The sequence below is a fragment of the Cynoglossus semilaevis genome, chromosome 14 (genome assembly GCF_000523025.1).
Source record: "Cynoglossus semilaevis isolate Cse_v1.0 chromosome 14, Cse_v1.0, whole genome shotgun sequence".
NCBI lineage: Eukaryota > Metazoa > Chordata > Actinopteri > Pleuronectiformes > Cynoglossidae > Cynoglossus > Cynoglossus semilaevis.
Window position 1 is genome coordinate 25,813,206 of NC_024320.1, and position 13,792 is coordinate 25,826,997.

Here is a 13,792-nt window from a genome sequence, read left to right on the forward strand (position 1 = left end):
CACCCCCTCCACCCCCTCACCTCTTGTAGTTGTCCATGGTCTCCTTTGGACCGACCTGAACTCTCTCTGTTCCAGGTGTCAGAACAGATGAAGGTCCAGAATTCTCCGTCCTCCAGCATCGTCATCATTCTGACTGATGGGAAACTGGAGGTTTATCCATACGAGCTGAGCGTACAGGAGGTACAGACAGGAGGTACAGACAGGAGGTACAGACAGGAGGTACAGACAGGAGGTACAGACAGGAGGTACAGACAGGAGGTACAGACAGGAGGTACAGACAGGAGGTACAGACAGGAGGTACAGACAGGAGGTACAGACAGGAGGTACAGACAGGAGGTACAGACAGGAGGTACAGACAGGAGGTACAGACAGGAGGTACAGACAGGAGGTACAGACAGGAGGTACAGACAGGAGGTACAGACAGGAGGTACAGACAGGAGGTACAGACAGGAGGTACAGACAGGAGGTACAGACAGGAGGTACAGACAGGAGGTACAGACAGGAGGTACAGACAGGAGGTACAGACAGGAGGTACAGACAGGAGGTACAGACAGGAGGTACAGACAGGAGGTACAGACAGGAGGTACAGACAGGAGGTACAGACAGGAGGTACAGACAGGAGGTACAGACAGGAGGTACAGACAGGAGGTACAGACAGGAGGTACAGACAGGAGGTACAGACAGGAGGTACAGACAGGAGGTACAGACAGGAGGTACAGACAGGAGGTACAGACAGGAGGTACAGACAGGAGGTACAGACAGGAGGTACAGACAGGAGGTACAGACAGGAGGTACAGACAGGAGGTACAGACAGGAGGTACAGACAGGAGGTACAGACAGGAGGTACAGACAGGAGGTACAGACAGGAGGTACAGACAGGAGGTACAGACAGGAGGTACAGACAGGAGGTACAGACAGGAGGTACAGACAGGAGGTACAGACAGGAGGTACAGACAGGAGGTACAGACAGGAGGTACAGACAGGAGGTACAGACAGGAGGTACAGACAGGAGGTACAGACAGGAGGTACAGACAGGAGGTACAGACAGGAGGTACAGACAGGAGGTACAGACAGGAGGTACAGACAGGAGGTACAGACAGGAGGTACAGACAGGAGGTACAGACAGGAGGTACAGACAGGAGGTACAGACAGGAGGTACAGACAGGAGGTACAGACAGGAGGTACAGACAGGAGGTACAGACAGGAGGTACAGACAGGAGGTACAGACAGGAGGTACAGACAGGAGGTACAGACAGGAGGTACAGACAGGAGGTACAGACAGGAGGTACAGACAGGAGGTACAGACAGGAGGTACAGACAGGAGGTACAGACAGGAGGTACAGACAGGAGGTACAGACAGGAGGTACAGACAGGAGGTACAGACAGGAGGTACAGACAGGAAGTACAGACAGGAGGTACAGACAGGAGGTACAGGAGGATTATTAAATTTGGAAAGTTATGAATTTTTATGAATTGTTAAGTTGCATCAGTTGTGTACAAGTTATTTACTACTACTACTACTACTACTACTACTACTACTACTACTACTACTACTACTACTACTAGTACTACTAAATGCGTAGTGAATACTAACTTGTAAAGGCTGTGTACTCACAGGTTTTAACTTCAGATTCAAACTTCACACACGTCTGTTCCCAGGCTGACGTCGCCCGGGGGTTTGGAGCCAGAGTTTACTGTGTCGGGGTCATGGACTTCGACCACAAACAGGTAGAAAAAACAAACAAACCCTCATGTTTATCCTCTGACTCATGGGTTTCTTTGACTTTCTGCCTGTGTTTGTTGTTGTTCTTTGTCTGGTTGAGATCATTCGACTCCACTGGAGGTCGGAGCCGCAGGAAATGACATTTAGTTGATGCACGAATACCTATTAAAGGTTTGGAGGCAGCGTGACATCACTTCCTCTTCCTGTACAGTTGTTAAAAACAAGACATTTGTGAAAGAAGTAAAAATCAAAGGAAATGTTATTGTTGTTTACCTTTAAACACCATTAGAACAAACATCAGTGTTCTTTGATGAATGTGGATCAAAGGGAAATCAATTATTATTATTAATTATTAATAAGTGAGAGCAAATAGTTACTAGTTATAGACTGGTTACTGACTGACTGACTGGTTACTGACTGACGAGTTACTGGTTGACTGACTGACTGGTTACTGACTGACTAGTTACTGGTTGAATGACTGATTGACTGGTTACTGACTGACTGACTGGTTACTGACTGACTAGTTACTGGTTGACTGACTGACTGACTGGTTACAGACTGACTGACTGGTTACTGACTGACGAGTTACTGGTTGACTGACTGACTGACTGACTGACTGACTGGCTAAACAGAAAGTGATTACATCACTCCATGATTAAATCATGTCAGACCAGCTTCCTGTTGTGCAGTTGTTACAGCAGTTGATGAAAGCTGAGGCTGGCGCCCCCTGGCTGTCACCTCCTCTAAAGGAAACTCTTTTTATTTTACGTTGTCTGAACGACTTCTCGCAGCTCGCTCAAATAGCCGACAGCAAAGACCACGTCTTCCCGGTGTTATCTGGATTTCATGCCCTCAAAGACACTGTCAACGCGGTGAGGTCACATGACATCTGACCATGCTGCAGTTATCAAGGTGGAGCACTGACACTGACCTCTACCTTCACCTTTGTGTACTACAGATCCTGGAGCAGACGTGTGCCGACGTTTTCACCATCCAGCCTTCGAGTGTTTGTGTGAACGGTGAGTGATCGCAGTAACAACGTGTATTTGATGATTGTTTCTGATAGTCATTCAAAAAGACATCCATCATCCATCCATCCATCATCCATCCATCCATCATCTATCCATCCATCATCTATCCATCCACCCATCCATCATCCATCTATCCATCATCTATCCATCCATCATCTATCCATCCACCCATCCATCCATCATCCATCCATCCACCCATCCATCCATCAATCATCATCCATCCATCATTCATCCATCCATCCATCTATCTATCCATCCATCCATCCATCAATCATCATCCATCCATCCATCATCCATCCACCCATCCATCCACCATTATAAAACATGTAGCTAACATTTAGCTTTCTTTCTTTCTTTCTCTGTTTTTTTTCAACAATTTTAATTTTTTTGGCTAACCTTAACTATTCATGAGCTAACGTGTGGCTAACACTGCTGCGTCCACTGTTTCCCAGAGTCCTTCAACGTGGTTCTAAGAGGCAGCGGCTTCAGTGGAGCCAGGAGGACGGACAACGTACTCTGTCTCCTCACCGTCAATCACAACACATACAGTCAGTAAAAACAGTCAGTCAACACACGCACACACAGCTGTGTCTCTCCTGAATCAGAAACAGCAGTCATCACTGACAGAGGCTAACAGAGGCTGAATCAGTTAGCCGTTAGCTCACGTCGCTAACGGCACTTTGTTTGACTTGTAGCCTGCGGCGCCACAGTCACATGACTGTGTGATAACGTCAGGCCGATCTCTGCTGCAGCGGAAAGTCTGAGTCACCACGGAGGTCGGAGAACAGAGGAGACATTGTTGGGCGGGGAGGGGGGGAGACAGTGGAGTCATTAGTCTGTTAAAGGATCGATGGGGACGGGGGGGGAGTCACTTCTGCAGGAGGACGTTTCAGTGAGAATACTCTGGAAGCTGTTCCATCTCTTTCTGTTTTTCTTCTTCCTCTCAGAGCAGAAGCCAACGGTCGTTACAGACGGACACCTGCTGTGTCCCGCCCCAGTCCTGCAGGGGGCAGGAGAGTAAGTCACCGCCTACATTGACATTACACCACAGGCTTTGATGCCTTTGATGTGATTTACCAAAATAAAAGTTTTTATTCACACAGTTGGTGATAAGACACTGTTGTGAGGTCAAAGGTCAACAGTCCTTGGTCACTTCATCAGACACATGTACTTTTATACACACTATAGAAATACTTCAGTACTTTATGAATACATTGATGTTTTTACTTCATTGTTTTCTGTGTGTGTGTGTGTGTGTGTGTGTCACTGGACCAGAATATCTCTGGTATTTAGAGACAGAGCTGAGGCCGATCTGACTTCACCACTGGTGTACCCCCCCCCCCCCCCCCCCCCCCCCCCCCCCCCCCCCCCCCCCCCCCCCCCCGTCCCAGATCTCTTGAAGTGTTGATCAGTCTAAACGATGGACAGTCCTTCATCTCAGCTCCTGTCATTATCACTGCCACCACATGTGTCAGTATTGAGACGTCACCACATCACACAGTGTCATATTTATCCACTTGAAGCCGACACCGTAAATAAACACGTGGTTCATGTGTCTGTGTGTTGACCACAGTCTGACGGGGCCTGGGTTCTCTGGCTCTTCCTGGTTCTGCTGCTCTTGTTGGTTCTGGTTTTGTTCTGGTGGTTCTGGCCTCTTTGCTGCACAGTGGTGAGTCCGTGTGTGTGTTCACGTGTTCTTTACGTCAACTCGTGGCCCATGGAAATATGACACACACACACCACACACACCAGTGGTATGGAGTATTCAGCCTACTTTTACAGGTACCTGTAGGTGGTGCTGTTGGTCACTGGTACTTTAATGTCATGTTATTACAATATAGAAAAGTACTGTATAAATACATACACACACATATTATTAATCAACATTAATCAACTATAATTAATAAATATTTAGCCATAAAAGTAAGGTAAAAATAAAACTAGAAAAAGCCTCTAAGCTCATAGTTAGAACTAGTCCAAATAAATCAAGCTCTTAGAGTCAGGCCAAGAGTTAGCCAAGAGTTAGCCAAGAGTTAGCCAAGAGTTAGCATCTGAATGTAACTAAACATTTGCTAGAAAGAATCCACATTGTTGTTTGATCATGTTCATTTGTCACAGGTGATCAGAGACCCTCCCCCGTCTCGACCTCCTCCCCCACCTCCTCCTCTCATCATCGTGAGTAAATGGAAAAAAAAAAGTTCCAAATGTTTCAAGTTGGATTTTGAGTCGATAGTGGGATGGAAATTCTTTGCCATCAGCCTTTAGTGGCCTTTAGTGGTACTTCAACAAATAGTCATCAGTGACCTCTGCTCTGGGGTCCTGGTCTGCAGTGTTGACCTCTGGAACCTTTACATCAGTTTTCACTGTTTCTAAGGAGCCAGAAGACGACCTTTCACCCAGACACCGGTGGCCGACGGTGGACGCGTCGTACTACGGACGGGGGACGCGTCGTACTACGGCGGCCGAGGGCCGGGAGGAATCAAACGCATGGAGGTGAATCAGACACCACCAGGGTTTACACTATTTCCACGCCGGTCTCTGTGGATTTACTGCTCCGTGGCCCCCTTCAGGTCAGCGGGAACAGTTGAATACTCAACAGGCGCTGGTGCCGAAGTATCGGTTCTTGGGACAACCCTACTGTCTAGACCAGGCGTGGGCAAACGTTTTGACTCGTGGGCCACAATTGTCATAAATTTGACGGGGATAGTGGGGGTGGAGCAGATAGATGTGAACTAAGGTAAATGACATGCATGCGCCATCTAATGGGGGAACGTGGGTACTGCTGCAGAAACGTCGCTGACTCTTCATCACTTCTGGTTTCAGGTGCGTTGGGGGCAGAAAGGTTCCACTGAGGAAGGATCACGGCTGGAGAAAGCCAAAAACGCTGTGGTCACTTTGCCAGAAGAAGTGCAGGAGCCCATCGTACCAAGACCCCCGGCCAGACCCCCCCCAGTGTACACCCCCCAGACACAGTCTACATGGTACTCTCCCATCAAGGTAAGACGAGCCAGAAAATATTTCAGGAGTTAAATCAGTGCCGGCTTCAGTTCACGGTGTGTGAATTCCAGGGTCGATTTGACGCATTATTGGCTCTACTGAGAAGACAGTACGACAGAGTGGCCATCATGAGGCCCACGCCCCAGGACCAGGTGAGGATCATCTGCAGGGTTAGGCTTAATCTAACTCAGTCTTGGCTAGCTTAATGCTATGTATTTGGAAACTAGCTTTCAGTGGTGTCTTGTTTCCTTTGGGCTAGCTTTCAGTCAACCCTTTTTTATTCAAATTTGGTAGGTTATTTTCTGCTAACTTTTACCAATATTCTTTGGCTTAGCATTAGCAATGTCTGAGCTAACTTTTCATTAGTGCCTTTTTTTGGCTATAAGGAAAGGGATAGAGTTTCATGACAGCTTTTCTTTTTTTATTTACCAAAGATTTTATTTCAGTGCTAAATGCCAAATTTCACTTTCACACTTTTTAGCATTTTAGCTTTTCGTAGTCATGCTTTTGACTTTGACTCTAAATGAATGTTCTTGTTTTTAGGCTAACGTTTGAGCTTCTTCTCCTGTTTTTTCAGGGTCGCTGCATTAACTTCACCAGAGTCTGAAGAACCAGTGTTAAAAACGTCAACTGTCAAATAAATGTTTTTGTTTGTGGATCACTTTAGGCCGATGGCACATATTTGTTTTGTTATTTTGTTTATTTGAAGAAAAAAAAAATTTATATATATTTAATTCTCTTTTCACAAAAGGCCTTGAAGTACGAGTACCCTGACCAGTGTCGCACAACATACACAAAAGTACGCACAAAAACAAAGGCAGTTGTGAGATAAAACACAACACGTAAAAAACAAAGATTTCTCCGGAACAGAAATGTACTTATCCAGAAGAACCACACAAAACATAAGGTTCGCACACGACCTTCAAACCAGCCGTCCAATCAGAGAAATATACAAACTAATACTGTGTATAATAATGCAGTAATACACAGCTAAGTGCAGTGAAGTCATTTCAGAGGATTATCACGAGACTGTTGTCACATGGTACAAAGATGAAGTCACGGTGGAAGATGTTTTCATCCTCCATATGTACATGGTATTTACAGTGCTGGAGAACGGTGCCTCAGGATCGGTTCTCACGATGCAGGAGAGAAGATCTGCAAAACAGGTGCAAAAATAACATTCCCATGGTGCATCAAGACAAGACACCCAATGAGTAGCAAAGTTGACTGAAAGGAATAATGAAATGAAAAAACCTAATTATTGTAGCAAATAGTTAGCTTGAACTTCATTATTCCCTTCAAGGAAATGACACAGAGATATCGTCCAAACAGACTGATAGGCCACACCCACCAGAAGCAGTGTCGACTGATAGGCCACACCCACCTGAGGGAGCGTCGAATGATAGGCCACACCCACCCATGATCATCGATCGATAAACCACACCCACCCGTTTGAGCGTCGCCTGATAGGCCACACCCACCTGAGGGAGCGTCGACTGATAGGCCACACCCACCTGAAGGAGCATCGACTGATAGGCCACACCCACCTGAGGGAGCGTCGACTGTCCTTCTCCATGTTGTTCTCCGGTCCTTCACTCTCATACGAGGCCAGATGAAGTTCTGCAGCAGGAACACAGACCAACAGTGATGAGTGCCTGGAGTTTGTTACCATGGTGAAAGCTCTCAACCAGGGAAACAGGACCTCATGTGGTATGATGAGGTATTGCAGTATGTATGTGCTTAAATCCTGGTCTCTGATGGAGCGAATCCAAAGTTTATGACTAATTCCATGTGGTAAGTTAAATTAATATTAATCAAGACCAATGATACTGTGAAATGCTAAATTACCATTTATGATGTAGCAGCCAGGAGGCGCTGTGACTGTTCTGTCTTGTACTGATATTAGTCAAATCCTTGTCCAAAATTAGATGAATTATAAAACTGTCAACTTTAAAACTGAGCTTTAATTTCAGGATTAAAAATTAAAATGAGTTCCAGAATGAAAAATAGTTCATGAGCAGCATTCTTTCAAGAATTCTTCAAAAATCTGGCTTGGACCTGAGTGTGTCCACTGCCTCTGGCATGAAGCGCTGGTACTGACCGTCTTCGTTGTACACTGGAGTGGTGACCAGGTACTGCAGGATCCTTCTGTCTCTGTCGAAAGGACAAATCACCTGACGCCAAACCAGGAACTCGCTCACCTGCTTGGCCAGTTCCCAGAGTTTCTGTAATGAAGGCAGAAGACCAGCAGATGTCAGCACTCATTTATTGATTGATTTCCTAACCCTTCAGGAGAGCGGAACTTCACAAAAATAACTTTTTACAGCCTTGAGTGCCTTGGCATCACAATTCAAGCACCTTCAAGGACTCATACAAGGCCAAGCCAAAAACAAGTGTTGTAAAAATGTTAGGATTAAATGTGTACAGAAAGGAAAACTTTAAGCATGTTCTGCCACAAGGGGGCACCATTATACTGTATCATCAGAGGGTCATTTTAAAGAGGTGGTGAAGTGAGGAGTGACCTCGAAGTTGATGTGACCGTTGGTCAGTCGGCTGGAACAGCCTTCATTCAGGAAGTAGATGTCTTTGATCAAGAGGCTGAAGAAAGGAATCACAATCTGGAAAAGAAGAAGAAGAAAAAAGATCAACTACATTTAAATCATCTTTTCACTTCTTTTAAAGTTCTTCATTACCTTCTCCTGGCTGCTGTGACCCGTCTCAGACCTCTGGGTGGCGCCGCGGAGAGCAGTGCGGTAATTACTGAAGTTACTGGAGGGATCCATCTGATGCTACATGTGATGAGACCAAGTAGATGTTGACAGATGTTGACAGATGTTGACAGATGTTGACAGATGTTGAGTGTGTGCTTAAAGTCCTGGTTCTGCATTTGTCTCACCTCCAGGATTTCAAACTTGTCCGTGTTGACTTTACTCCAGGTTTTCTTCAGCCGCGCGATTGGACTCATGTTCATCCCGGCTGTGACGTCAGAGACAGAAGAAGAAACTGTTGACATCAAATCAAAGAAACAAAAAGACAGCAGCTAATGGGCTAAAAACAGTTAACACATAGCTGGCGTTTGGCTAGCTTACTGAGCAGCTGGTTTGATTTTTCTGATTTCTATCTTTTTGTTCTCCAACGTTGACCAACTATCACTGTTTTTTTTTACATTTTTGGAGTAGAACTTTATCAACAACAGAGAGAGAAACAAAAATTTCCATCAAAACTGGAAACAATCTTCGTACAAAAATTAAAAAGTTGCTAAAGTGAAAGTCAAATGTTGCCAAAACATATAGGGAAAATAATCTACATGTGGAAAACTAGCTAGCTAAACAGCAGCTAAGAAACAGCGATAGCCCTCAAAACATTTTAAAGGTGCAACAACAGCTCAAAGAAGGTTGCGAGGGCGTAGGGCAATTACTGGGGCAACAGGAAGTTTTCATTAGTTTGGTGGGAGTTTATTAAGAAAGTACAAAAAAACCCCTTTGCTCCTCTATGCCGATGACACGCTGTATATTTACTACATGTTCTTCATACTAATATATACATTAATCTGCTGTAAGTGCCATAATTGGTCCCAGAGCCACACTTTTTATTCCCATTAACCAGACTCTGCACTTCCTCTTCAGGAACAACTGTCCTTCAAACCACCGTCGTCGTCTGCTTTTGATTCTGGGAGTGTGTTTGGAGTTGATGACTCACTGATGATGGCCATGAGGGAGTTGAAGTTGCCGATGTTGAAACACTCCTGAGCCACGTCGATGAAGAACTCGATGATCCGCGCTCTGTGCTTCTTCTTCACCGGCTGAAACCACAGACCATGACAGGAAGTGGGTATGTAACAATCCAAGGTCACTGTTGTGAGGAAGAGTGAAACCACGTGGACGTGGACCAGAGGAGCTCACCATGCAGATCTCCGTGGCCACCAGGTAACTCAGTCTGTTGAACCAGTTCACGTAGGCCTCCAGGTTACTGGTTTTCCGCTTCCGAAAGAAACCCTAAAAAAAAAATGAAAGAGAAACCTTTAAACAAAGATTGAAGAATACAACGTTTTATTTACCCGTCAGTACCTACGAGTACTATTTACTGTGTCTGTAGAAATACCCAGAACTTCATGTGTGTATTTTACCTTCTCTGTCATCAAAACAATTCATCTGGTCACATGTCATTATTATTTAGCATTTAATGCTAAGCTGTTACTCAATATTCAGGTTAATGTTTTTGTTTAAAAAAAGTCTAAAAATAGTCAGCCTGCAGTACCTCCAAAGACCACTAGGTCTACCTCTATTTGTTGAAGTGCTGTTTGAATGAAGCAAACATGGAGGCAATGATGATGATGATGATGATGATGATGATGATGATGATGATGATGATGATGATACCCTGGGGTTCAGTGGGAGGTGGTATTAGGTGGTATTACTGTGTACTCTGAGGGGGGATTACTGTGGACTCTGAGGTGGGATTACTGTGTACTCTGAGGTGGTATTACTGTGTACTCTGAGGTGGTATTACTGTGTACTCTGAGGTGGTATTACTGTGTACTCTGAGGTGGTATTACTGTGTACTCTGAGGTGGTATTACTGTGTACTCTGAGGTGGTATTACTGTGTACTCTGAGGTGGTATTACTGTGTACTCTGAGGTGGTATTACTGTGTACTCTGAGGTGGTATTACCTTGTGGTTCTCCAGAGGATCCTTCATGGCAAACGACTGGATGAACTCTTCAGGGCCGATGAAACTCAGTCTGTCCTGTAGGTGGAGACAGAGACCAGTCAGAGCCACATCAGAAACAACAGTAGGACAGAGGAAGCAGAAGGATGAAGGAGACAAGGAAAGGAACAGAGGAAGGAGATGCTAAAATACTCTGTGCCAGTGAAAAACTACTCTAATAAATGTTAGCTGTTCCTGGGCTAGCTTTCAGTGCACAGCTAGTCCTCCTGCTACACCTTTAGCTTACTTTATACTTCACTTTGCTAACTAAGCTATTGTCTGTTATCCCGTGGATATTTGTCCAGTTTCTCCTTTAATGGTACTTAAACAAATATTTTGAAATATCTGAAGTATTTTGCTGCCTTTAACTACAGTATAACACAGTAATTCTACAAAACAAAGACAACTTTTTTTCTGTAAAAACTTAATTAAACGGCTAAATGGTGATGCAAGCTTTGAAAGCCCAGCTTGACTGACCCCCCCCCACCCCCCGAGAGAGTGTACAAGTTGACCAATACTGACCAGTTCGATGTGTGTGAGCTGCTGAGCCAGGATGAAGGGGTCGTCACACACACTCAGTACGTCGCTCCTCTGACCAGACGCCTGTTTGCTCTTCAGCGCAGCCGGACGCTCGGCCGCCGCAGCGTTCAGTTCTGCCACAGCTTCCTCGTACTGACCGAGCGCCGACAGACGTTTGATCAGCCGCTGGGTCATCTGCTGCATGGCTCTCCACGAGTACTGCAGTACCACAATTATCAGTGACTGTGTCATACACACACACATACATACAGTATATGTATATAGATACACATATATATGTATATGTGTATCCATATACAGTACATATGTACATATATATACACATACACACATATATACACATACACACATATATACACATACACACATATATATACACATACATATGTGTATATATACACATACACACATATATACACATACACACATATATACACATACATATACACATACATGTATATGTATGTGTATATATGTGTGTATGTGTATATATGTGTGTATGTGTATATATACACATACACACATATATACACATACACACATATATACACATACACACATATATACACATACACACATATATATACACATACACACATATATATACAGTGATCCCTTGCTATAACGCGGTTTACTTTTCACGGTTTCGCTACTTCACGGATTTTGCCTATCACGGGTTCTTTTTGGAACGTAACCCCCGCGAAAAACAAGGGTTTACTGTATACACATACATCTACATGTATGCGTATACACATACATGTATATGTATGTGTATATATGTGTGTATGTGTATATATGTGTGTATGTGTATATATATGTGTGTATGTGTATATATACACATACACACATATATACACATACACACATATATACACATACATATGTGTATATATACACATATGTATGTGTATATATACACATACACACATATATACACATACACACATATATACACATACATATGTGTATATATACACATACACACATATATACACATACATATGTATATGTGTATCCATATACAGTACATATGTACATATATATATACACATACACACATATATACACATACACACATATATACACATACACACATATATACACATACATATGTATATGTGTATCCATATACAGTACATATGCACATATATATACACATACACACATATATACACATACACACATATATATACAGTGATCCCTTGCTATAACGCGGTTTACTTTTCACGGTTTCGCTACTTCACGGATTTTGCCTATCACGGGTTCTTTTTGGAACGTAACCCCCGCGAAAAACAAGGGTTTACTGTATACACATACATGTATATACACTGCTTCACAACGACGGCACAAACCTCGTCCCCTCGAGCCACGTGGTGCGTCATGTCCTTCAGGCAGCGCATCATCCTGTCGTCCCTGAAGTCATAAGGAAACGTTTCCGTCCATTCAGTGAGCAGCTGCACCAGCTTTGGCGCCACCTCTCGGAAACGGATCTAGAAGAAATAACTGGATCAGACTTATATAAGCCAATCACGTCGCAGCTGATAAAGAGAGTGTTCAAACCTAGTTTATAGCACCCCCTAGAGGGAAACTGCTTTAATTTCACTTCACTTGTCAGTGTCAGTTGTCAGTTTGTCAGTGTTTCACTAGGAATCTCTCCTCAGTAACAAAGGCCTGTGTGTTGTGTGTGTGGGGGGGTGTTGTGTGTGTGTGTGTGTGTGTTGTGTGTGGGGGTGTGTGTGGTGTGGATGACACACACAGTGAGAGGAATAATTAGAGCTGTGTCTCTGAGCGGGTGAGTAATCCTCCCACCTTGTCCAGCAGGGCGTCTCCAGAGCGCTGCTGCTCCACACACAGGTGGCAAACCCTCGTCATCAACTCGTACGGCGGGAGGAAGAGGCGGGGGCTCAGGTGAAAACATACGACCTCTGACGAAGAGGACAAGAAGAAGAATCTCAGAAAAGGCAGGAGAAGAAGACGGAGTCAGGGGCTTCAGATGATCTACCTACATCAGGGTAGTAGTCCACGGTGGGGACCAGGTGCTGGATCAGAGCTTCAAGAGAGGCTGAGACCAGGCTGTTGTCATGGTAACACATCTCCCCATAGCTGGCTGTGACGCCGTGTCCGTGGGGTCGAGTCTTTGCCGCAGAAGAACCAACGGTCACGGTGTTGTTACGACAAGACTGCTCACTGCTGCCACCTCCTGTGCTGCTGCTGATGCTGCTGCTGCTGCTGCTCGTCGCGGTGGAGGCGTGGCGGGATGCCCGGCCCGGACAGAAGCTGCCGTGCTGCGAAGGGCTGCGAGGTTGCGGCGAGGAGTACGGGTTCTCCGCCACCATGCGGCTGCCGCGGTAGTGATGATGCTCCGTCGCCGCGGCGGGGGAGACGGAGGAGGTGCGGCAGGAGCAGTGAGGCTGAGGGACGTCGTAGGGGTTCTCAGCAGTGTAGGCTGCGTTGTAGATGTTGTCTTTGACAGCTGTGGGGGGGTTGCCGTTGTTGTACGGGCCGGGGGGCTGAGGATGGTGGTTGTTGTTGTTGTAGGGCACGCAGCCGCTGAACTTCCCAGCGTACGGAGTGGTGGGAGGCATGAGGAGCTGCAGAGACCAGGGAACCACAACATGGATGACCACAGGCTGGTCCAGACTACTGTAGTACTACTGTAGTACTACTGTAGTACTACTACAATGAAGGCAAATATAGGGAAACGTTAAACAGACTCGACTGCTGACGGACCACGTGTCGGTCCACAGCAGACGTCACTCAGCTGCTGTTTACTACAGTCAGAGTGTGTGGTGTGT

General features: G+C 45.2%; 2 protein-coding genes across 2 annotated transcripts in view; one reads left to right on the plus strand and one right to left on the minus strand.

Moving 5' to 3' along the window:
* Positions 1 to 6,417, plus strand: part of LOC103390313 (anthrax toxin receptor 2-like) — an 8,430-nt gene extending 2,013 nt beyond the window's left edge. The window contains 14 exon segments of the mRNA XM_008326132.3: positions 76 to 180; positions 1,660 to 1,728; positions 2,515 to 2,595; positions 2,682 to 2,742; positions 3,207 to 3,302; positions 3,702 to 3,771; positions 4,146 to 4,224; positions 4,328 to 4,423; positions 4,873 to 4,929; positions 5,129 to 5,173; positions 5,176 to 5,247; positions 5,578 to 5,751; positions 5,823 to 5,903; positions 6,329 to 6,417. Coding sequence (XP_008324354.2) covers positions 76 to 180; positions 1,660 to 1,728; positions 2,515 to 2,595; positions 2,682 to 2,742; positions 3,207 to 3,302; positions 3,702 to 3,771; positions 4,146 to 4,224; positions 4,328 to 4,423; positions 4,873 to 4,929; positions 5,129 to 5,173; positions 5,176 to 5,247; positions 5,578 to 5,751; positions 5,823 to 5,903; positions 6,329 to 6,358 — 1,116 coding nt within the window. The 3' untranslated portion in view covers positions 6,359 to 6,417.
* A 246-nt stretch (positions 6,418 to 6,663) lies between these two features.
* Positions 6,664 to 13,792, minus strand: part of LOC103390331 (ras-GEF domain-containing family member 1B-B-like) — an 11,218-nt gene continuing 4,089 nt past the window's right edge. The window contains 14 exon segments of the mRNA XM_025062246.1: positions 6,664 to 6,906; positions 7,233 to 7,371; positions 7,853 to 7,976; positions 8,274 to 8,369; positions 8,445 to 8,540; positions 8,648 to 8,727; positions 9,451 to 9,553; positions 9,654 to 9,746; positions 10,422 to 10,496; positions 10,980 to 11,195; positions 12,350 to 12,487; positions 12,807 to 12,904; positions 12,907 to 12,922; positions 13,004 to 13,588. Of these exon segments, the coding sequence (XP_024918014.1) occupies positions 6,873 to 6,906; positions 7,233 to 7,371; positions 7,853 to 7,976; positions 8,274 to 8,369; positions 8,445 to 8,540; positions 8,648 to 8,727; positions 9,451 to 9,553; positions 9,654 to 9,746; positions 10,422 to 10,496; positions 10,980 to 11,195; positions 12,350 to 12,487; positions 12,807 to 12,904; positions 12,907 to 12,922; positions 13,004 to 13,588 (1,893 nt within the window). The 3' untranslated portion in view covers positions 6,664 to 6,872.